Source organism: Rhinoderma darwinii, chromosome 4, assembly GCF_050947455.1.
Source record: "Rhinoderma darwinii isolate aRhiDar2 chromosome 4, aRhiDar2.hap1, whole genome shotgun sequence".
Taxonomy (NCBI): Eukaryota; Metazoa; Chordata; class Amphibia; order Anura; family Rhinodermatidae; genus Rhinoderma; species Rhinoderma darwinii.
In genome coordinates, this window is record NC_134690.1 from 376,745,565 (window position 1) to 376,772,132 (window position 26,568).

The 26,568-nt window shown below is 39.6% G+C and overlaps 1 protein-coding gene across 12 annotated transcripts in view; it reads left to right on the forward strand.

Annotated features, from left to right (window-relative positions):
* NRXN1 (neurexin 1) overlaps window positions 1-26,568 on the forward strand; it is a 1,175,924-nt gene that overhangs the window by 621,960 nt on the left and 527,396 nt on the right. For all 12 annotated transcript variants that reach the window (XM_075863167.1, XM_075863168.1, XM_075863178.1 and 9 more), the window contains 2 exons: window positions 5,656-6,037; window positions 10,471-10,661. In XM_075863167.1, coding sequence (XP_075719282.1) covers window positions 5,656-6,037; window positions 10,471-10,661 — 573 coding nt within the window. The remainder of the gene's footprint in view (window positions 1-5,655; window positions 6,038-10,470; window positions 10,662-26,568) is intronic.

Here is a 26,568-nt window from a genome sequence, read left to right on the forward strand (position 1 = left end):
GATCAATAAAACCCAAACTACAGTGTTCGATGTAGTTAGACCAATTGATACTAAAGTCCTTATCAGTAGGATAAGGTGAGTTGAACAAAAGTCTGAGGCCTCTCGGGGCCATCTTTTCAGAAATGTATAGGTTGAGAAAATAGCAATCGATGCTGTGGAACGCTTCGATGATGTGCTCGCGCTCAGGAGTCCTCCATAATTAAGAGCTGCGGTCAATCAGCAGCAGGAGGGCCGGGGGCGCAGTTCATGAATACACAGGGATTTTATGAAAACACTTGAATATTACAAAGTAAATTCCAAACTGCTGGAATCAGGGCCTATGGCACTACTTTATGACCTCAGATAGGTGACGGGTTCCCTTTAACTAAATATGAATTTTAATATGTAGTATTCAATATTTCTATACTAGCTCCATATTTACTAATTAGTAAATAGTCAATAGTTTTTGCCAATATTTTGTTTTTCAAAAAAAAGTTTACAAAAAAAACAACTATTTTTTGGGCATATATTCAGATGTAACATCATGACTGATATGCTAAACGTCACTAAAAATCAAGTTTTGTAAATTGCATTTCTTAACTTTGCCAGCAGATGTCACTATTGTCAGTGATGTCCAAACAAGCAATTTGCCATCAAATGTTTTCATAGTAGGTGCAACAGAGACATCTACAGGTGACAAGTAAATACTGCATGATGCAATGTAAAATCAATGAAAAGAAAAAATAGTATAAGTTTCTTAAAATAAACTGTCAAGTGCACTTGCAAATAACAGACAAACTCTATCATATTACAATATTTCTCCAGTGCTCAACAATGCACACAGACTTTAGTTCTAACAATAATCACTAATATTTATTAATGTAGCGCCATCATTCTCAGCTGCAGTGTAGAAAATTAAGTTAAAATTAAATTATTACTATGTTTTAATAGTAAAAGGCCATCAACTATATCATGAACACAGCAGTGATTGTTGCTCTATATATTCTATGGATTAGTAATGTGAATTCTATTCAGCATCATAAAGGGAATATGTAAAATAATGAGAAAGATACCAAGAATTTATACACAATTGTCTAATTATAAGGCACAATAGGCTTGCAAGTTGTCTAGAGATGTTAAAACCAAATATAAAGAAATTAAGTCTAAAAGGAGCAAAATTATTTTGCTTTCCTCTTAAATTGTGATACACATTTCCCAAACTGAATATGTGTATAACCAGCAGTAAACTCAGTGATTCTGTAGATACTTGTCTTCAGCTAGCTCCACCTAGTGGCAACCTTGTGCTACAGAAATGTATTTCTTTATTTATTTAATAATTCTGTGCGTACATAGAAATGTTCTCTGTATCAAAGAAAGAGCTAAAAACCCAATTTTACAATTTAACAATAAATCAGAAACTGAACAATTTGAAGAAGTCTACATCTTACAGACTTATCTGGACTGGTGTCAGAACGTTTACTTCTGACTGTGTATCTTTATATCTTTATAAAATATTTTATTAGGGGAAAGGGTCATCTTCCTCACCTTCTTTCAGTCTGTAGTTCCCATCTTCCAGCCTGCAGGTTTCCTGTTAATGTTTACAAACCTCTTCATTCCCCCCCAAAAAAAGTATTTTAGTGTAAAACATTCAATAGAAGACAGGAAGGGGGAGGAGGGGGATGCAGATGCAGTGAATCTTCCTCTGTATGTGCATACGATTGCATGCTGTGAGAGGGGAAAGGGAGCACACAGCACACTCTTAAATCACATTATAGACAGCCGGCCCACTCAGCAAGCAAGGGGATAAAATTCACATGTATAGAAACCCGCAGAGGGAACATAAAATACCTAAAATATACAAATTAGACACAACCTCTCTGGCTCCATTACATCTAAGACATAGCTGCCTATGAAATAAAACTACTACCTACTGAGGTAGAGCTTTCGAGAAAGGATTAGAGCATTTTATTGGAAGGGAATAGATCAGAATTTCTAACCTTTGGGTAATACAATCTCTAAAGTTCTAGATTTCATGGTCATATGCTTCATGTATTGTTTAGAGACACAACATAAGAGAAAGCTATCTTCAATGTTAACACTCAAGTGGTTCAATTTGTTGTGAAAATAAAAAGCACAAATCGAATTTCTCTTCTCCGATAGCAGCCGTGCGGTGTAAGGATCACAGCAGGAATCTGATGAAATTGACTCTGTCCTTCAGATCTTCTATTCTTATACAGTAAATGTAAACTTGAGTTACCTAGAATTGCCAAGCGTGTCATTCCCTTTCTTACATTCATTTGCTTCTTACTACATGACTACATTATATAATTCGCAGTATATTTCCCAATTCTAACTTCTTGTCATTCACAGATGTGTCCACTCTTACTTTTTCTTGAATCACGTTAATTTATAAAATTTTTCATGGTACCAATTCAATACAATCTTGCGCCATCCAGTAAAAAACGTTTTGTTTTTTTTTTAGCATGTGATTCTATGGATGACGGATGGCGTCCATCAGAGAGATATCCGTCACAGCCATCCAGTATAAAAACCTGTATGTTCAATGTATATGTTTTTTTTTTTACACGGGAGTCTATGGGCGACAGATGGTTGACGAATGGCATCCTTCAGAGGCATCAGTTGGACGGCCGTCGCCCATAGACTCCCATGTTAAGAAAATGTATACGTGGAACATATAGGGGTTTTTTTTACTGAAAGGCTGTGATGGATACCTCTGATGGATGACATCCGTCATCCATAGAATCCCATTTAAAAAAAACATTTAACGTATAAGATTTCTTACTGGATGGCTGTGACATATACATTTTTTAAGATGGAGTCTATGGGTGGCGGGTGGCTGATGGACAACATGCGTCGGAGGCATGCGTTTTTTTTACCAATTTTATTTAACATCTAGTGCCATATATCTCAGGTTATGTCAGATTTAGAGAGAAAGTAAGGGAAGGTACATCTGTAACAGCTGGATATTTTAAATAAAAGGAACCTATAAGAGGCTTATTTGTTAGGCTCTGTTCACACTTGCGTCACAAATTCCATTTTTATAAGAGCCATGACGGATCTGACTAATCCAATAAGATCCATTATGATTAGTTGTGATGGATCTGTTATTTTCTCCATTGAGTTATAATGGAGCACTCATGTTTCGGCCAAGTATCAGGTTTTTGCTGGATACGATATTACAGCATGTTACACTTTTCTAACCGTCAAAAAACAACTGAAGCCTAACGGAAAGGAACCAACGAAGGTGTGTGAGGTTCTGAGGTGAAGCCTCATGCTCATGGGCCCTGAAACAAAATATGTAAAAATAAGGTTCCTTCAACCCATACAAATACATTTTGTGGTATATATATATATACATATATATATATATATATATATATATATATATATATATATATGTATATATATATATATATATATATATATATATACATATATAATGTCTTTGTCATAAGGGACCACTTAAAGAAGATTTATACCCAAAACATTAAATACGTCATATATTAGTAAATCAGGAGTTAGGGCAGCAGCTAAAGTTTGGTGATTATATTTACTTACAATGATATTGTCATTCTTCTGCTTTATTGAGATGGACATTTTGCAAATACAGATGTGACCTTCTTTACCTTACCACTTATCTCAACATATCCTGAGATGTGTGGCGTGAGATGATCAGCTTTGAAAAAAAGATGATTTTGTGATACTTTGTCACGAGATGTCTATGCTGCATGTGTCGATGTGTGGCCACCCAGTGGTTGTGATGTGAATTGCAGCCTGTCAAGGGTTTAGCTAGCATGTCGCAATATTGTATTGAAGTTGTTTCATGAGAAATTGGAGTCCTTAAAGGGAACCTGTCACCAGCATTTCACCTATTGAACTTTACTTATCCCTCACTGGCCACTGCTGTCAAAAGTTCATTGTCGTTATCCCCTCTCCTAAACTCCTCCTCCGACTGTAAATAACGGTCTGCAAACATTTCGCGCCTTTTATCGTAATAATCCGGTGTCCCTTGGTGCGCACACACCAGAAGAGGCCATCAATGCACCAGCGCGGGATTTTGTGTGCTGGGGGAAGGCGAGGAGCTGTCAATCAAAAGTAAGGAGGCGGAGTAAACTCGGAAAGACTTGAGGAATAAAGATTTGACTCTTTTCAAACGAAGATTTGACTCTTTTATGCTCATTAACATAGTGCGAGAACACTAAAAAACTGAATACTAAAGCTACAGAGCCGACTAAGAAGACAATTATAGGTTATATAGAAATGATTTTTCACCCACTACCACCAGGTATTGCTGGTTTAATAGGTGAAATGCTGATGACAGGTTTCCTTTAAAGTGTAACTAAACTTTCATAAAACTTTTGACATGTCAGAAGTTTTGATCAGTGGGGGTCCGAACACTGAGACCCCCACTGATCGCTAAAATGAAGTGGCAGAAGCGCTTAGGTGAACGCTGTACTGCTTTGTTTTTCTCGGAAATCTGAGTGAGCGGTGTACGGGCTCAATAGAAAGTCTATGAGTCTGTACACCACTTGCTTTGCTTCTCTCGGAAAGCCGAGCAGGGCCAATAAGAAATGAAGTGACACAGCATTCACCTGAGCGCTTCTGCCGCTTCATTTCAGCGATCGATAGGGGTCTCAGCACTCGGACCCCCACTGATCAAAACTTCTGACATGTCACTATGAAATGTCAAACGTTTTATGAAAGTTTATAATTACACTTTACCCAAATTCAAGCAAATGTGAAGATGGACACATCTCTATGAGAACCGAAAGTGCAGCCATATTGTTTGTCACACTTAAATTAAAGTCTAAGAAAATAATGTTAAAATTGTCACTTTTTTATTGATAGAAGCTGCTCACAAAATGACAGCCGGTTAATCAATTTAAGGTGATTAAAAAGGGACAACCAATATGTCTGCACTTTCTGTAGTCACCTTTTCAAAAGATATCCACAACAACAAAAAGACTAATGCACGTAAAACAAACATAATTACCCAACTGCTCCTCTTATTTATTAGTATACGGCAATTTTCTGTTTGGATGGAAACGCTCTTTAAAGTAAATCTAATATAATGTCATTTTTAGGGTAAAAAATTTTAGCTAATTAATTTCTTAATATATCTTTATAGGAGTCAGAGCTCAGTTTATATTATACAGAGCTCCAAATCCCCTGTGTAGACATAGAGATAAATGATAACGTTTTAACTGCCTGTAGCCACCATTAGGGGGAGCTTTGGAGCTTAGTACATATGGTTTTATTATTGAGTTCATGTATAAACAGTTTGCAATAAGCTCATCAGCTCCTCCTAGTGGCACCTGCAGGCAGGCTAAATTTCATTTTTGTAACTCTATGTCTATGCAGCAGATTTGGAGCTCTGTGTGAGAAAAACAGAGCTCTGACTGCTATTAAAATCTATTAATAAATGAATCAGCACAGAATTTTAGAACTTTTTAGATGATTTTTTTTTTATCAAGGGTGGACATTTACTTTAAAACAATTCACTGTCAATATATTGTACGGTAAGTTTTCACCATCGCCACTGCCTATGATGGAAAGTTTAATTGTTTTTTACCTTTGTGTTGAATTGTAATGTTTCTTGTTGACTGTCTGCTAGATGTATACCTAACCAAGACATCTTTATATTTTTTTTCTAAGGTCAAATGGCTGGTGATCACACACGTCTGGAGTTCCACAACATTGAAACTGGGATAATAACTGAACGTCGTTACCTGTCCGCTGTGCCTTCCAATTTCATTGGCCATCTCCAGAGCTTGTCGTTCAATGGCATGGCCTACATTGATTTGTGTAAGAATGGAGATATAGATTACTGTGAACTGAATGCCCGATTTGGTTTCAGAAACATTATTGCAGATCCAGTCACTTTTAAGACCAAAGCCAGTTATGTTGCCCTGGCCACTCTACAAGCCTACACCTCCATGCACCTCTTCTTCCAGTTCAAGACTACGTCTCCAGATGGCCTCATTCTGTACAATAGTGGGGATGGCAATGACTTCATTGTAGTTGAATTGGTTAAAGGGTAAGTACCTTGTCATCGTTTTGCTATGTGTTTAGTAAACCAGTAGTAATAGAAGTATACATAGGGGAGAATTCATTAGGACTGGACTTTCATGCCTTAGTCTTGATATAAATATTGCTGAAGTAAGATGCACCTAATTTATTAAGAGGCTATGTGTTAAGGCTATGTTTAATAAGAGGCATTCATCTGTTCGCCAGAAAGTCAAATCGACTCCAGCTACAAGCTGGAGTAGATTTGCGCTATAATTTACGCCATATAGTAAATATGTCTGTTTGCGAGTGGCCTTGCCCCGTCTGCTAAGCTCCGCTGACTTTTTAGATAAGGGACATGGCCCAGAAGGGACATCTCAAAAATGGCACGCGCCTGATTATTATTTAAATGCACTGTAAAGGAAACTCAGAAAAACTAAAGGGAATTTTCCCACAATAAACATTTATGGCACATCATCAGGTTGCGCCATAAAAGTTTGATCAATGGAAGCCAAATTGCCGGGACCCCCATCAATCATGAGACAGGGGAAACAATGACCACAGTCTGCAGACGAAAGTTGCCTATACATGTGCAGATACTTTCCTTTATAGTCTATAAAAGATATGAAAAAACACATTTTTAGATTTTTTTTTATGTCAAAGTTTCTTGCTTAATATGTTGAAAGAATTTTTTTTTTTTTACAAAGTGACTGTTTAGTCTCCATAGAATAAGACCATCAAATTACTATTAGTGTTATTATGTAAGGACATCAGTACAGCATGATAAAATTCATATACATAGCATATCCATACATTAGTCTACATGGATGGCATAATGGGGGACTGGTTGCGAACTCCACTTGAATTTATAGGCTCCTAGATTCACACCCACAGGGGCTTAATTTTAACATATTATCATATTATTGTCAGGCTTCATTTCCATAGCAACCAGTCTGTCTTACATCATTCAGATTCATGTTTACCACTGAACTAGGGGTAGAGAAAGGGCAAAGAGGCTCGACGGAACCCACTTTTTATTTTTCTTACAACCATGTTAACCCTAGTTTTTTTAAATGCTTAAGTGGAGAAGCGCATTTTAGGATTCACAACAAGCACTTAAAAGTGTTGTCTCAGATTAGAAAAAAAAATAAAATGTTTTGCTGCCCCCCCCCCTCAGATGCAGCCCCACTCTTACCTGTGTCTAGTATTATATCCCCTTCATTGGGCATGAGCTGCAATACCAGACAGAATATATAGAAAAATTGCCGAGGCTATAGGAACCAGTTTTTTTCCTAACTACTTACTAACTAATAGAATAGGATAGTACAATAAATGAAATACCTTTATTCAATTAGGGACAAACATGAAAATGTAAAACTACAATGTGAACTGGCACATGCAATGTGCAGACATAAATCTGTCTATAGAACATGAGAGATATAACCCAATGCAAAGTTGACTCTGAGTATAACTACTAGCTATAGTCAACTATATGAAGGATCAGGCCACTATATGCCCTAAAACCCCTGAGGACGCTGCATCTGTGGCGAAACATGAGTTATATGCAGTGTCAACTTTGCATTGGGTTATATCTCTCATGTTCTATAGACAAATTGCATGTGCCAGTTCACATTGTAGTTTTACATTTTTATGTTTGTCCTTAATTTAATAAAGGTATTTCATTTATTGTACTATCCTATTCTATGAGTTAGTAAGTAGTTGGGAAAAAAACATGTTCCTATTGCCTTGGAAGTTTTTCTATATATTTAAGTTTTTTACCCGCCAACTACTAGGGTCTATTCCAATTTTTGTAAAGCAATACCAGACAGAGCCCATGGACAGGAGTGGCGCTGATAAGCAGATTCTATTTTCTAATCTCGAACAACCCCTTTAACACTTTATTAACACTGAGCTCTGTTAATGATCAGCACTATATACAGTACATATATGTATACAGTATATACACAATTCTGTGTGTCTTACAGCAGCGTCCACATGCTTATGTTAGACACTGAATATTACTAGTATCAGCCACTCACCAGGAATGTACCTAAACTTATCAGTACAATGCCCCGAGGTCACCCAGAGCTGCTGTAGACAAGGGAACAATCAAATATGGATACAGACAGACCTTAAAATAGATCCTGCATGCTGGGAGTGTGGACAGGTTCTACTATATGTAAGTCACTGTCATCTTACAAGCCTGGACACTGAATAAACTGAAGAAAACCTGTATACAAATAACGAGCAATGTCATCTGTGCCTCCCTGTGTGATCTCTCAGGAGCAAATGCTCGGGGATTGGTATAATAGCAGACAGGACGGCAGAGGGACGTCAGCCGACAGACACGTTCTATACTGGAGGGGAGAGACCAAAATATTGGTCGCTTCACTGTTAATACTGACAATCTAATGGGGTACAGAGGGGAAACTGCCCCTGGGGCGCCACAAGCAGTGTTATTAGAAGGAAATATAGAGGTGCTATTACAGATGTGTCCACCCTTATCTTTGCTTGAATTGGGTTAAGGACTTTAGTTTCTCATGAAACAAATTCAATACAATATCGCGACATGCTAGCAAAACCGTTGACAGGCTGCAATTCACATTATAACCACTGGGTGGAAAAACATAGACACATATAGCAAGACATCTCGTGACATCACAAATTCATGTGTTTTTTTTTTCAAAGCTAGTCATCTCGCGCCACATATCTCAGGATATATTGAGATTATGGGAAAAGTAAGGAAGGAGACATCTGTATCTATCATTTGTGCAAAGACAAAACTGTATGATAAAAAGTTCTGTAACTTCCTAATATTCCTTTTATGTCCTCTTAAACTATACAGACCTTACACTTCTTACAACTGAGTCTGCTACAATTATATCCAGTCTAGACAGTGCCCATAAATCCCTTCCTGCGCTGATAGTTTGCTACAATATATCAGGAAAAATATATCAGTCTAAAAGTACATGCTGTTTAGCTCACAGAATTTTGCATAGACTGGATACAATTGTAACAAACACTCAGCTGTTAGAAGTATTAGTACTGCAGGGTTGTATTCACATGGTGTGGAATGGTGCAGCAGAGAGCCACAGTACAGGATTTCCACACAACGGCTGAACCATGACAACATTTTGTGGGAAACTGTGGGAAGAAATATTTAGGCATGTGGTCTTGTCATCTGAAAAAACAAAATGCCCAATTTCCATCAGTGAACGGGTTAAATCACCAACTTTGCGGCATGCGGCTGACTTTCTCACTCTAATGGGATGTTCAGACTTTACTTTTGCCACTTTTTTGGCTTTCTTAGTAAAAATGACAGAAAACCATATTTATAACATAGAAAAAATCCCTGACAAAACACCATGAAAATGCCACATGTCAACATTGAGCTGGTAGCATTAGTAGTGGGTAAAAGAAGCTGAAATATAAGGGTAAATTCTCACACGGCAGATTTTTTTGCCAACATTTCTGTGACGGTCTCATTCATCTGATTGGGGTTTGCAAAAATCCATGCACCTGCTGCAGAAACAACCTCATTCACATGTATGGAATAGATTTTTCAGAATATACCCTAAGGACACGTTCACACATGGCGGAATTTTTCCGCTGCAAATGTTGGTGCAGATTTGGGGCAATTACGCAAAGAATCTGCACCAACATTTGCATATTTGACAGGTAATTCAGACGTTGCGAATATCACAGCGGACTTGCCACAGATTTCAGTTTTTGCATTGCAAAGGCTGAAATCCGCAGTGAAATTCCGCTTCTTCTCCGCAACATAATGTGCATGCTTCGGAGGGAAAATTCTGCACCGCAGCCTAAATTCCGCACTGTTATTTTCCGCAACGTCTGAACTAAGTTTCTTAAAAATGTATAGAAACAAATGTAAAAAAAGGCTGCTGCAGAATTCCACTGCGGACTGTCCTCAGCGGAATTCAATAGCAATTCCGCCACGTCTGAACGTGGCCTAAGGAGGCCTGTTATGACTCTATTGTCCATGGGTCCGCATAAACCTACTGCATAATGCCTAGTCTCCTCCCTATAAAAGGGCTATATCATTATAAGTAAAGCTTTATTTTATATTGATTATGCAGTTTACAGGGGTGTAGCTATAGACGGTGGAAGTAGCACCTGATACTGGCACGTACTACACTACGGTAAAGCAATAATAAATTGCTGTGGCATTTCTGTAGCTGACCACTAGAGGTCCTCGGAGTACTGTCTAGATTTCTTGCTCATATACAGCAGGGTGTAGGATACTGTTGCATTATTACAATGGTTACAATGAAAAAAATCAGGAATTTGAATTTATCTTCACATTTTTATTTGACAGAATTTCCTTAGGTTCCATTAACATAAACTTTATTCTTAAGGATACCATAAAGGTAAATACTGCAAGAAAATTGATATAGTATACTATCTTATATTTATGCAAAATACATATTTTTTTTAATCTTTCAGATATTTACATTATGTTTTTGATCTTGGAAATGGTGCAAACCTAATTAAAGGCAGCTCGAACAAACCCTTAAATGACCATCAATGGCACAATGTCATGATCTCCAGAGACACGAGCAATCTTCATACAGTGAAAATTGACACAAAAATTACTACCCAGAGCACAGCAGGAGCCAGAAATCTTGATCTCAAAAGTAAGTGCACATTTATTGTATGTATATGTTATATTTGAGTATCTATATGGATGTAGATAAGCAGTAGTTGATCTTCCTCGTTGGCCCCAGGCTGGACTGCGACCTCTGCCATAAAGCGGACCTGGCATCATACTACGCTTACCCTGTTTAATGTCAGCATGGTACAGGGACAGATCCGCTCTACTATTACACCAAACAGCAAAAAATATATATTGTGCTATTTGGCTAATAAAGAATATAAAGGACATAGTTATGAGCTAATCTACACAATGCAGAGTGAGCAGATGGAAGAAGTAACACATGACCGCAGATCAGTCCGCAAACAGGCTTGGTTAGTACTCTATAATCATGGAAACACATGGCTATGCATTGGAGCTGTATACACAAAACGGTAGGAAAAATAAACTGCTTGCAAAGTTTCTTAATTTCTTCTTTTAACTGTATTGGAACAATAAAACAAAAGGTTGCAAAAATGCACATACCCTCTAAGCTGGCCATACAATTAAGCTGGCAAAGCTTCCACTTTCCTCAAATAACATGAATGTTAAGCATGGCAAGAAAAGGTAAAAACCTAACCTGTCTGACGTTCCAACGGGAGAAGTGGGGGGCAGTAGAGCTTTCTCATAGACATACATAGTCTATAATGGAGGAGATTCTACATAATTCTCTTGTCTATGGACAGCTTATCAATGCTGGAAATAAGAGGTTCCCAGTTGTGAAGTTGCCCTTGGAAAAAAGTTTTACTCAGGTTCTTTATTTCGTCAATTGGAGTATTTAGTTTATTTTCTGTTAAGGAACTATATTTGTGCCGTTTACGAAAATGGAGGCTAAAATGTTGATCTGTCTTCAAGCCTTCATTGCTTTAGATGGAAAAAATCTGGATCTACAGAAGTATCCACCCTTACCTTTGCTTGAATTTGGTTAAGGACTCGAATATCGCGAGATGATAGCAAAACCCTTGACAGGCTGCAATTCACATCTCAACCACTGGGTGACCACACACAGACACATATAGTATAGACAGTGTATTCAAAATTATGTAAATTTTTTCAAAGATGCCCCATACATCTTAAGATATGTTGAGATAAGAGAAAAGTTAAGGAAGGACCCTTCTGTACATACACATATATAAGTAGACCTATTTCATGTTTAGTTTATTTTAGTGTGATACTGTATATATATATATATATATATATATATATATATATATATATATATATATATATATATATATAATACCAATATGTGGGCTGAAACGTTGCACTCTTCTAACGTGTAAATAAATCTTATTTTATTTCACTACAACCACGAGTACTGCGAGTTTTTCGTATTTGCAAAAAGAATCTGGGATTGGGGTCCAGTTATATAGCACATGTAGTTTCCATGGATACAGACTACAAACAAACTCTGTGTAGTCTGATCCTGCAGTGATGAATTTTTCCACTCTGCCACCGCTTCTTGCTGACATACAGATATCTGCAGGATTAGACGTCACTGTGAACCTTTAGTTGAGGACTGCCAGGCAAGACTTTCCTGATACTCTGCCTTTAACTTGCCCCTGGTATGTCGATAGGATATTTTAAAGTTGCAAATTTCCCCTTTTACTTGAATTCTGCTGAAATGTCCTAGAAGTAGTTTGCTGGAGAAGACGTTTCCTGCATTTCATCAGCAGTCTTCTGTCTTCAATTTTGTTTCGAGGATTTTTAGCACTTTAAATGCAATTTAGATAAATATAAAAACGAGCTGAATCTCACTTGTTATAACTACTTCATATTACAGGGAAAATGGCATAACTAGCATAGATGTAAGTAATAAAGGTTAGAGGGGAGAAATGCAATGGGAGGGAGGGAGACAAAAATGGAATAGGTTTCAACTAAAAGGATATTTTCAGAATGCATTAAGCCTGAAGTAGGGAACGCGGTCTAATAGTAGTAAGGTGAAAGTCTGATAATCGGGCAATTGTCTTGCCAGACTAATGAGATGTTTAGAATCTAAAACCCCAGAAAACTTTTATCCTGCCGTTCCTTTCTCCTACTAGTGCAAAGGGGGAGGTGGTGTTCAAGCACGGGACCCAGTAAACCAAAATTGGATGCGTTTTCCAGATTGTGGTTGTGTCCCAACTTGATTTTTGCTATGCTTTTCCTTCTTCTGTATCCTTGTGATTCACAAGTTGTGAATATCTTAAAAAAAACTTCTAAAAGCTTTTTTAAAAACAAAAATGTCAAATTAATACCAGAAAAAAAACAACAAAAAAGACGACTGTAGTAATATGGAAAATTGCCTACTGAGGTAAAGCAAATCAATGTCAGAAATTTTTAACTTTCTATTGAATAATCTTCAGCACAAAGAGAAAGAAGAGAAACACTGAGAAGTTTCTGTAATTAAAAAGTGAAATTACTAATGTTGTGCTCATTTAGAAATTGGATTTGCTGTTAATTGAATGGCCTGAAGTCAGGACGGGGGAGGGGATTACACGTCCGTACATTCACACTTCTTCATGTTAAAGAGACATTTACAGTGAATTTCTGAAAACAAAACAAATTGTTCTGTATGAGCAACATGGTGGTAACAGATTCATGGACCCAAAGTTTTGTCAGAAACGATTCCAATATTTCTATTTATCAAAATAGTTATTGCACCTTAAACCTTCCTTTATTAGCCCGGTCTCACTCCTGTATAGGATTGGCCCACCTTCTATAGGCTACAATGCTTCGGAAATGCTACCGTTTCTCATATCGACGTTTCCGCTTCCAAAATGAGACTATATTCCAATCTACGGGTGACGTAGATAGAAGAGAGATGGCCTCAAAACAAGAAAAAAAAAGGGTCCCCATTATGGTGCCAGGTTTTGCCACCCAGGACTGAGGAGCCTGGTGCTTGATTCTTCTTCTACTCCCTTTCTATGACCCTTGGACCAATTTTCCACTCTCTTCTTAGCTAACAATTCAGTTACTCTTGAAAAGGGAGTCCTGCATGGTTCCTTGCCACCCAGCAGCCGAGGGGATGGGATAACACAGGGCCAGGGCCCCTCACTCCACGGGGCCATTAGGAGCTGCATGTACTGCCCCTATAGCATACCTCCCAACTTTTGAATTTGGAAAAGAGGGAAATTTTAAGCCACGCCCCTAACCACGCCCAATATCCCACATAAACACATCAAATCACGGCCAGATCCTTCTGCAAATAACAAGCTGTGGTGGATGACTTTTCAATTGACAGGTAGCAGAGTTACATGATGGGGATTTTTTTTCTCAGTTGTGTAACTCTGCTACCGGTCAATGGAAAAATCATCCACCAGAGCCCCCCTGTCCGTTTTAAAATCGAATGAATTTCATTTAAATTTGTTGCTACACACAGCCCTCTGTAGATAATGGCACAGCCCCCCTTGTGTGTATTGCCACACAGCCCCCCTGGTAGGTAATGCTACACAGCCCCCCTGGTAGGTAATGCTACACAGCCCCCTGTAGGTAATGCCACCTAGCCCCCTGTAGGTAATGCCACACAGCCCCCCTGGTAGGTAATGCCACACAGCCCCCTGTAGGTAATGCCACACAGCCCCCTGTAGGTAATGCCACCCAGCCCCCTGTAGGTAATGCCACTCAGCCCCCTGCAGGTAATGCCACCCAGCGCCCTGCAGGTAATGCCACACAGCCCCCTGTAGGTAATGCCACACAGCCCCTTGTAGGTAATGCCACACAGCCCCTTGTAGGTTGCACCCATCCCCCCCTTCCAGGAGAAGTCACTGACATATATGGACAGTGTAGTCACTGACTTCTCCTGGAGAGGAATCCCCGGCCACAGGGTCTGGGATTCCGCTTCAGAAGTGAGTGACGTCACTGTGTCCATATATGGACAGTGTGGTCACTCACTTCTTGTGTAGCGTAATCCCCAGCCACAGGGTCGGGGATTCCGCTTCACAAGTGAGTGATGTCACTGTATCCATATGTGGACAGTGTAGTCACTCACTTCTCCTGTAGCGGAATCCCTGGCCACAGGGTCGGGCATTCCGCTTCAGAAGTGAGTGACGTTGCTGTGTCCATATATGGACAGTGTAGTCACTCACTTCTCCTGTAGCGGAATCCCCCAAAAAAGACCCTCCTCCTCCTCACTTGAACTCTGCACTGTGAGGAGGAGGAGGAGAGGGAGCGCGAGTGGTGGAAGACACGGCCGTCACTCGGGACACATCCGGAGATGGCCGTGTATTACCCGGCCCCATAGACTTCTATGGGAGCCGGGCGGCCGGGTAAACGGCCGAAAATAGAGCATGTCCCATTTTTTGACGGCCAGGTTTCCCGGGCTGTCAAATAATCAGTCTTGTGAATAGCCCTATCACGCACCGTCTGAAGAAGGCAGGAGTCTTGCAGCGGCGTTCTCACTGGTGTCGATGCCGGCCCGGGAGTGAACCAGTCTAGTCACCTAACCGGTAAGGTCAGGTGACAGGTCAGGTGACTGGACTAGTCAACTCACGGGCCGGCATCGATCCCAGTGAGAACACCGCCGCAAGACTCCTGCCTTCTTCTGATCGCTGCTGCAGTCAGCAGCGATCAGCTGTTCTGATGCAGCACCCAGCGGTACATTTACAGACTGCACAGGACGGCGGGACAGCGGTGAGAAACCGGGACTGTCCCGCCGAATCCGGGACGGTTGGGAGGTATGCCTATAGTATAGATAGACTTGATGTAGACGAAACAGTCGCTCCCTTGTGAGTGCAGATGTACACCTTCTGGCTCTAGTAGTAAATGGAGTGGGCACTTAGGGGAACTTCTCCAACCTTCACTCCACCTACTCTCTAAATCAAGTGCATCCCCGTAAACAGTAAAAAAAAGAATACAAGTTTTGAAGCACAAAATACCATCCAAGTCTGCTCATATATAGACATCTCAAACTGCTCATATATAGACATCCCAGACTGCTCATATGTAGACATCCCAAACTGCTCATATATAGACATCCCAGACTGCTCATATATAGACATCCCAAACTGCTCATATATAGACATCCCAAACTGCTCATATATAGACATCCCAAACTGCTCATATATAGACATCCCAAACTGCTCATATATAGACATCCCAGACTGCTCATATATATACATCCCAGACTGCTCATATATAGACATCCCACACTGCTCATATATAGACATCGCAGACTGCTCATATATAGACATCCCACACTGCTCATATACAGACATCCCACACTGCTCATATATAGGCATCCCAGACTGCTCATATATAGACATCCCAGACTGCTCATATATAGACATCCCAAACTGCTCATATGTAGACATCCCAGACTGCTCATATATATACATCCCAGACTGCTCATATATAGACATCCCAGACTGCTCATATATAGACATCACAGACTGCTCATATATAGACATCCCAGACTGCTCATATATAGACATCCCACACTGCTCATATATAGACATCCCACACTGCTCATATGTAGACATCCCGGACTGCTCATATATAGACATCCCAGACTGCTCATATATAGACATCCCAGACTGCTCATATATAGACATCCCAGACTGCTCATATGTAGACATCCCAGACTGCTCATATGTAGACATCCCAGACTGCTCATATGTAGACATCCCAAACTGCTCATATATAGACATCCCAGACTGCTCATATGTAGACATCCTAGACTGCTCATATGTAGACATCCCAGACTGCTCATATGTAGACATCCCAGACTGCTCATATATAGACATCCCAGACTGCTCATATGTAGACATCCCAGACTGCTCATATGTAGACATCCCAGACTGCTCATATGTAGACATCCCAGACTGCTCATATACATACATCCCAGACTGCTCATATGTAGACATCCCAGACTGCTCATATATAGACATCCCAGACTGCTCATATGTAGACATCCTAGACTGCTCATATGTAGACATCCCAGACTGCTCATGTAGACATCCCAGACTGCTCATATATAGACAGCCCAGACTGCTCATATGTAGACATCCCAGACTGCTCATATGTAGACATCCCAGACTGCTCATATATATACATCCCAGACTGCTCATATATAGACATCCCAGACTGCTCATATATAGACATCCCAGACTGCTCATATGTAGACATCCCAGACTGCTCATATATAGACATCCCAGACTGCTCATATGTAGACATCCCAGACTGCTCATATATAGACATCCCAGACTGCTCATATATATATATATATATATATATATATATAGACATCCCAGATTGCTCATATGTAGACATCCCAGACTGCTCATATATAGACATCCCAGACTGCTCATATATAGACATCCCAGACTGCTCATATGTAGACATCCCAGACTGCTCATATGTAGACATCCCTGACTGCTCATATGTAGACATCCCAAACTGCTCATATATAGACATCCCAGACTGCTCATATGTATACATCCCAGACTGCTCATATGTAGACATCCCAGACTGCTCATATATATACATCCCAGACTGCTCATATATAGACATCCCAGACTGCTCATATATAGACATCCCAGACTGCTCATATGTAGACATCCCAGACTGCTCATATATAGACATCCCAGACTGCTCATATGTAGACATCCCAGACTGCTCATATATAGACATCCCAGACTGCTCATATATATATATATATATATATATATATATATATAGACATCCCAGATTGCTCATATGTAGACATCCCAGACTGCTCATATATAGACATCCCAGACTGCTCATATATAGACATCCCAGACTGCTCATATGTAGACATCCCAGACTGCTCATATGTAGACATCCCTGACTGCTCATATGTAGACATCCCAAACTGCTCATATATAGACATCCCAGACTGCTCATATGTATACATCCCAGACTGCTCATATGTAGACATCCCAGACTGCTCATATGTAGACATCCCAGACTGCTCATATGTAGACATCCCAGACTGCTCATATGTAGACATCCCAGACTGCTCATATGTAGACATCCCAGACTGCTCATATGTAGACATCCCAGACTGCTCATATGTAGATATCCTAGACTGCTTATGTGTAGACATCCCAGACTGCTCATATGTAGACATCCCAGACTGCTCATATGTAGACATCCCGGACTGCTCATATATAGACATCCCAGACTGCTCATATATAGACATCCCAGACTGCTCATATGTAGACATCCCAGACTGCTGATATATAGACATGCCAGATTGCTCATATATAAACATCCCAGACTGCTGATATATAGACATCCCAGACTGCTAAAAAATGTAGACATCCCAGACTGCTCATATGTCGACATTTTAGACTTTTCTTATGTAGATTTATTTTCGTACGACAATTTCTGTTAAAAGAGATCAGTGAGGAAGGTGAGAACGGAGGACAAAGGTTTAGCAGATAACCAAGGATGATGTATATTGACGTTGCTGCACATATATATAGCTGATAATTTAAAAAAAACACAACAATAACGAAATAATTTTTCTCTGTGCATTGAAATCCATAATAATAATAATACAATACAGCACAACATTTGTCCAGTAGATGGCGACATCGTTCCCACATAAGTTTTTCCAACATAAATGTATCTGCAATGTGACAGGTTTGGATAATTTAGATGGATCTTTTTGGATATTCTTGCCAAAAGTTTAACAGATGAATATATTTTTCACAAAACGTATGGATGATTAATCCAACGTTCCTAAAACAAAAGATTAACCTATGCGATACATTTGTGAAGTGCAGCTAAAATTATTTTCTGTCATTATATATATATATAGCAGCAACATATTTTGTAGTATAAGACGCACTTAAAGGAGTAGTCTCAAATCAGTGCCAGTCAGACAGCCTGATGTTTCAGGGGTGCCCTTGGATCTACATGCTCCTTTGGAAATCCAGCATGTCCCAGTCTATAGTAAAATACTATAATAAATAGTGACAGTAAAGTGCTGGTGGTGGATGAGTGGAAGAAAAAAGTGTCCGGTCAGGTAATGCCTCTTGACCAATCAGTGAGAAGTAGGTGCCGTTTTGCATACAACATACGCATCCTATAGGATTTTTCTGTTTTCGGACCCAGATGGTTCCTCTAATCACAGATCATCTCTAAGATATAAAAATAATTAAAAATGTAAATATTTTATTCGAATTTCCCTTAGTAAAAAAATAATGCCTTTAAGGTAGGTGTTCTAGAAAACATTTAATATGCAGTATTTTAATGTAAAGCTATGTGTGCTTTCTACCACTAGAGGGCAATCTTACAATGTCCCACTGAGATATACTTGAAAATCTAAAAATAAAATTACTGAGCAACAAATATGTCATCTCCAAATGATTTTATGTGAGGCTTAGAGATTTGAAGACAGAGTCATTACGGGTTTTGAAGGTCCTATGAAAACATATGACTATATTTTGGACGAGTTGTTTGTCCAGGATTACGCCAGGCACTATACCCAAGGTGCTGGGCAGATTCTACTACATGGCAAGATGCATTATGCAGCGTCTCCAGCCGGCGATGTGAACATTGAGGAAAAAGCCCTTGTTCAGCGCTATGACAGTCAGGAGCCTACTTCATAATGCAGCCGCCCGAGCTTAGATCAATGATAAAGCACTAACTTAGGTAATATGAGGCCAGACACTGACAATGTTGGCAATTTTATAACACTGAATGTAACAAACTCTTATTAATGTACAGAACAAGCCCCTGGCATATAGGAAGCCTTGTCACAGTATACAGGATGATGTCTCACTATTGAAAACGTCTATGAAGACGCCTGCTCGTATTTTAATTTAACGTCACCCTTCACTTACTCATCCACCTGTAAAAATCCTCCTCATATTACCCCCTCTACTTTCTCTCCCTCTCTCTACCCTGCCTCTCTCCTCTCTATTTACTTGTCCCACTCCCTCTCCTCCTTGTTCTCCATTATTGTCTACCTTCCCGCTCTCTCTCTCTGTCTCTCTCTTTTTCTCCCTCTCTCTCTCTTTCTCTCTCTCTTTCTCTTTCTCTCTCTCTCTAATTCTTTCTCTCTCTCTTTCTCTCTTTCTTTCTCTCTCACTTTCTTTCTCTTTCTCTCTCTCTCTAATTCTTTCTCTCTCTCTTTCTCTCTTTCTTTCTCTCTCACTTTCTTTCTCTATTTCTCTCTCTTTCTCTCTCTAAAGACTCTAAAAGTCTAAACTAAAGAAATCAGTAATCATTTTGATAAATAAAAGTTATTAAGTGAAAATATCTGCACCACTTTGTTTTTATAAAAAGGAAGCTTGAAGTTGCCCAGAAAAACTCATTCACAGAAACTCTGTGCAGCGATCACAACTATATGAGCTTGTTGGACATCCCATTCCAAAATGATGGCCATTAATATGGAGTTGGGCCTCCTTTTGCATCTTTGTGGGAGTGGCTGTTTTTACGCCCATTCAACTAAACAAGTATTTGTCAGGTCAGGCGCTGATGTTGGATGAGGTCAGGGCTCTGTGCAGCCACTCGAGGTCTTCCACACCAAACTCACCCCACCATGTCGTTATGGACCCTGCTTTGTGCACTGGGGTGCAGTCATGTTGGAACAGAAAAGGGCCGAACCCCAAACTGTCCCCGCAGAGTTGGATGTTACAATTGTCCAGGTATGCTGTAGCTTTAACATTACTCTTCACTGGAAATAAGGGACCAAACCCTGAAAAACAACCCCAGACCATTAACCCTCCTCCATTAAACTTCACAGTTGGCACCATGCATTTCTCTCTAGCGTTCTCCTGGCATCCACCAAACCCAGACTCGTCCATCAGACTGCCAGATAGAGAGGCGAGACTCATCACTCCCGGGAACACGTTTCCACTTTCCCAGAGTCCAGTGGCGGCGGCTTTACATCATTCCAGCCGACACTTGGCATTGTGTTCGGTGATCTTAGGCTTGTGTGCAGCTGCTCGGCCATGGAAACCCAAGCCATTGAACTCTGGACGCCCACTTCTTGTGGTGATGTCACTTGCAGAGGCAGTATAGATCTCCGTATTGAGGATAGGTGATATTTATGTGCCAAGCACTTCCGCCGTCGGCAGCTAAGCTGTTTGAGTTTACATGGTCTACAACTGCGTGGCTGAGCCGTTGTTACGCCTAGAGAATTATTACAATTATGAAACAATACAACCCAACAAACTTAAATAACAAATCCAGCTCTGCTACTCTTGTACAAACAGCATTGACAAATGTTCCAGTTTCTCTCATTGCTGCTCTTGCTGTAGGGCCTTATTTTATCAGCTCTCCATCACTCAAATGCAGTTTATCATTGCGACAGTATGTATTTGATAGGGTCAGAGATATCTGAATATAATGTTGTAATAATTTGTGTACAGTAATGTCTTGGATGAGATCACACAGCGCTCGCATACAAACAGCCGCAGATGCTCAGATATTGAGATAAATTCTGGAATCTTTCATTGTTTCTCCAACATCAGTCATCACATTATTGAGGACCATCATGGTAAATGGAGGACTCGACTATAACATCTGTAATTGCTGTAGCTTTATGTCCGGGAACTTGCCTACCTTTATCCAAGGTCTACTGACATTGAGAACTGGATAATTGGATGTTGGATAAACTGGATTCTTCTGATTCAATCCTAGTTTTTCCACCCAGAGAACTTTCCCAGGGATCTCTGATGGCAACTTATACCCCCCGCCGTTGCTTCATGGAATTAACATGTATTTTACATGGGTTTGTCCGGTTTCAGCAAATGAGTGACTTTTTTCGTATAATTAAAAGTTATACAATTTTCCAAAATAATTTCTGTATTAATTCCACACAGTTTTCAAGATCTCTGCTTGTTGTTATTCAGTAGGAACATTCATTGTTTACTTCCAGTGGATAAAATTCTGTCCATGGTCATGTGATGGACACACAGGTGCACGGCTCGTTACATGGTCATGTGATGGACACACAGGTGCACGGCTCGTTACATGGTCATGTGATGGACAAACAGCTGCTGGGATCGTTAGAAGACACAGCTCTGATACACACACTCTAACAAGTCGTGCACCAGTGTGTCCATCACATGACCATGGACAGAATTTTAACCACTGGATTTAACCCCATTGTGCAAAATCATGTACAGTTACATCGTGGGCGCTAGTGTGTTAGCGCTTTCCCACGTAAATGTACGTGATGGTTATGGAAAATGTTGTAAAAAAGTAAAAAAATAAGTTTCAAAACTGAAAACATTTTAAAAAGTACACATATTTGGTATCGCCACGTCCGTAAAACCCAAATTATAAAAATATTTATGTTATTTTACCCGCACGGTGAACACCATAAAAAAATAAAATAAAAGACAAGTCCAGAATCGCTGTTTTTTGGTCACCACCACACCCAAAATATAATTAAAAGTGATCTAAAAGTTGCATGTACCCCAAAATCATACCATTAAAAACTGAAGCCCGTCCCGCAAAAAACAAGACCTCCCACAGCTTTTTTTGACTGAAAAAGAAAAAAAGTTATGGCTCTCAGAATATGGTGACACAAAATAAATTATTTAAAAGTGATGTTATTTTGCAAACGCTACAAAAGATTAAAAAACGTTATACATATGGTATCGCCGTAATCGTACCGACCCGCAAAATAAAGTAAATATGTAATTTATAGCGCACGGTGAACGCCGTAAAAAAAAGAATAAAAAAAACATTGTCAGAATTGATGGTTTTTGGTAACCCTGCGTGCCAAAAAATGAAATAAAAAGTGATAAAAAAATAGCATGTGCCCCAACATGGTACCAATGAAAACTACAGATTGTCCCGCTACAAATAAGCCCTCACACGGCTCCGGTGAAGAAAAAATAAAAAAGTTCTGGCTCTCAGAATATGGTAACACAAAATATGCAGTGTTCCAAAATCGGATAACATCGGGCGCCATTTATCAGTGCGACACCGGCCACATATCTGCGGATTATTATTTATTTACCCCATTATTATACCCTCTAATAATGCCCTGATGTACTCCGCACAGATTACATATACCCTGATGTACTCTGCTCAGCTTACATATGTCCCCACATTATAAACTGAAATACCAGTAAAACCCACACAGAACTAGAAATGGCGCTCGCTACATTCTGAGCCCTACAGCGTGCCCAAACAGCAATTTACTTCCACATAAATGGCATCGCTATACCCAGGGGAACCCACTTAACCGTTTATGAGGTATTTGTCTTCAGCGGCACGAACTGTGCACAACATATTAGGCACTAAAATGGCTTATCATTGGTAAATTGCAATTTTCACTTTGCACCATCCACTGACCGTTCATTTCAAATAAAGAAAAAATCCTGTGGGGTCAAAATGCCCAGTAACTCCCCTTAAAAAAATGCCCCCAGTTTCCAAAATGGGGGTCACTATTTGGGGTTTGTTTTACTATTTGACCTCAGAGCCCTGCAATTGTGGGCCAATGCTGCGAAAATTACCAAAATAGTCCTCACATGCGTATTTGCTCTTTCATTCCTAAGCCCTTTCATATGTCCAGGCAAATGGTAAATGACTTAAAGCGGTGTCGTTTACAAAATGGGGTCACTTCTCTGGGTTTTTCACTCTACTCTGGTACCTAAGGGAGCTCTGCAAATGCGACATGGCGCCCGTACACCAGTCCAGCATAATCTGCACTCTAAAAGCCAAATGGCGCTCCTGCCATTTTGAGCTCTGCCATGTGCTCAAACAGCAGTTTAGGGCCACACATGGGGTATTGCTGTACTGTGGGGAATTTGAGTAACAAATTGTGTGGTGTTTTTTTGCCTATTACCCCTTGTGAAAATAGAAAATTGGGAGCTAAAACTACATATTCTTGGGAAAAAATGTATTTTACATTTTCACTGCCTAATTAGAATAAAATCTATGAAACACCTGTGGGGTCAAAATGCTCACTACACCCCTAGATAAATGCCCTGAGGGGTATAGTTTCCAAAATGTAGTTACTTCTCAGGGGTTTCTACTGTACTGGTACCTCAGGTGCTCTGCAAATGTTACATGGCTTCCAAAAACCAATCAGGCAAAATTTGCATGCTAAGTAGCGCTCCTGCCATTCTGAGCCCTGCGGTGTGTCCAAAGAGCAGTTTATGACCACATATGGGGTATTGCCGTACTCGGGAGAAATTGCTTTACAATTGTTGGGGGCTTTTTCTTCTTTATTCGTTGTGAAAATGAAAAAAAAAATAAACACTTTACTGGAAAAAATTTACATTCCAATAAATTCAGCAAAAAACCTGTGGGGTCAAAATGCTCACTATACCGCTAGATAAATTACTTGGGAGGTGTAGTTTCCCAAATGGGGTCACTTTTGCAGGGTTTGCATTGTTTTGGTCACTCAGGGGCTTTGCAAATGTGACATGGCGCCGCAAAACATTCCAGCAAAACTTGAGCTCTAAAAGTCAAATGGTGCTCCTTCCTTTCTAAGCCCTGCCGTGGGTCCAAACAGCAGTTTATTGCGACATATAGGGTATTGCTGTGCTCAGAAAATTTTTATTTACACATTTTGGAGTGCTTTTTCTCCTTTATCTATTGTGAAAATAAAAAAATCTGAGCTAAAACTACATTTTATTAGAAAAAAATTAGACTTTTAATTTTACAACCTAATTCCAATATATTCCCTAAAAAACTTGTAGGTTCAAAACGCTTAATATAGCCCTAGATACATTCCTTGAGGGGTGTAGTTTCCCAAAAGGGGTAACTTTTTTGGGGTTTCCATTTTTTAGTGCAAATGTGACATGGCACCCAAAAACCAATCCAGCAAAACTTGAACTCTGAAAGCCAAATGGCACTCCTTCCCTTCTGAGCCCTGCTATGTGTCCAAACAGCAGTTTATTACAATATGGGGTGTTGCCATAATTGGGAGTAATTTCTTTTCAAATATTGGTATGCTTCTTCTCCTTTAGTCCTTGTAAAAATTGAATATTTCTACGTTTTATTGTAAAAACTTAGATTTTCATTTTCACGGCCTAATTCTACTAAATTCAGCAAATAAAACCTGTTGGGTTAAAATGGTCCTTATACCCCTCGATAAATTCCTTGAGGAGTGCAGTTTGCCAAATTGTGTCTTTTTGGGGGTGCTTCCACTGTTTTGGCACCCCAAGACCTCTTCAAACCTGATGTGGTGCCTAAAACATATTCTAAAAAAAAGGAGGCCTCAAAATCCAATAGGTGCTCCTTTGCTTCTTAGGCCGGTGTTTCAGCTCATTAGCACACTAGGGCCACATGTGGGATATTTCTAAAAACTGCAGAATCTGGGAAATAAATATTGAGTTGCGTTTCTCTGGTAAAACCTTCTGTGTCACAGAAAAAACTGGATTCAAATTTAATTATGGCCAAAAAAATATTTTGTCAATTTCACCTCCACATTGTTTTACTTCCTGTGAAACGCCTAAAGGGTTAAGAAACGTTCTAAATGCTGTTTTAAAAACATTGAGGGGTGCAGTTTTTAAAATGGGGTGATTTTTGGGGGGTTTCTAATATAAAGGCCCCTCAAAGCCACTTCAGAACTTAACTGGTCCCTAAAAAATTAGGTTGTGGAAATTTTCTTGAAAATTTGAGAAATTGCTGCTAAAGTTATACGCCTTGTAACGTCCTAGAAAAATAAAAGGACTTTTAAAAAAGGATGCCAACATAAAGTAGACATATGGTAAATGCAAATTAGTAACCATTTTGTGTGGTATTAGTCTCTGTCTTACAAGCAAATACATTTAAAATTAAAACATGCTAATTTTTTTTTAAATTTTCTCAGAATTTTGGTGTTTTTCACAAATAGACACTGAATGTATCAACCAAATTTTACCACTAACATAAAGAACAATGTGTCACGAGAAGACAGTCTCAGAATTCGCTTGGATACATAAGAGCTTTCCAAAGTTATTACTACTTAAATTGACATGTCGGATTTAAAAAGAATGGTGTCCTTAAGGCCAAAACAGGCTTTGTTCTTAAGGGGTTAAACAATAAATGTCCCTACTGATAGACAACAAGCAGAAATCTCGAAAACTGTGAGGAATTACTACAGAAAGTATATTGGAAAATTGTAAAACTTTTAATTTTGCAAAAAAAAATAACATACATTTTCTGAAACCAGACAACCCCTTTAACAGGCTGGACAATAAGTATTTTGTGTATATTGACAATTAATTTGTCATCATCATAAGTAAACTTAAATATGATAGATCTATATGAATTCTGAATATAAACTTTTATTGATTAATATACAGTGACATAATAAATTGCCATTGTTTCAGCCTCACAGGGCTTTTCTCCAGCCAGAGGATGCACTGTATGGTAGATTGCACCTCTAGGGCTTTGTCCATCACACCACAGTTAGGGCGGGTTCACACATGGCGGAATTGCACTTAAATTCCGCTGCGGACACTCCGCAGCGTTAATCCGCAGCGGAGCCGTTTCTACATTGACTTTCACTTTAATTTAGCAGTGTTCGTTTACACGATGCGTACAATTCCGCTGCGGAGCATAGGCTGCGGAGCGGAATTTGGTGTCCGCAGCATGCTCTGTCTGTTGCGGAGCAGTGGCGGACTCATGGCGGAATTTCTCCATTGACTTCAATGGAGAGTCAAAGTTCCGCAATGAAGTCCGCAGCTGTCATGCACATGTCATGTGTGCTGCGGATGCGTCTTGCTTTTTTTACTTGACATTTCTTCATTCTGGCTGGACCTATGTATTTCTAGGTCTACAGCCAGACTGAGGAAGTCAATGGGGCTCCCGTAATGACGGGAGCGTTGCTAGGAGACGTCAGTAAATAGTCACTGTCCAGGGTGCTGAAAGAGTTAAGCGATCGGCAGTAACTGTTTCTGCACCCGGGACAGTGACTACCGATCTCAATATACATGTATCTGTAAAAAAAAATGAAGTTCGTACTTACCGAGAACTCCCTGTTTCTGTCTCCAGTCCGGCCTCCCAGG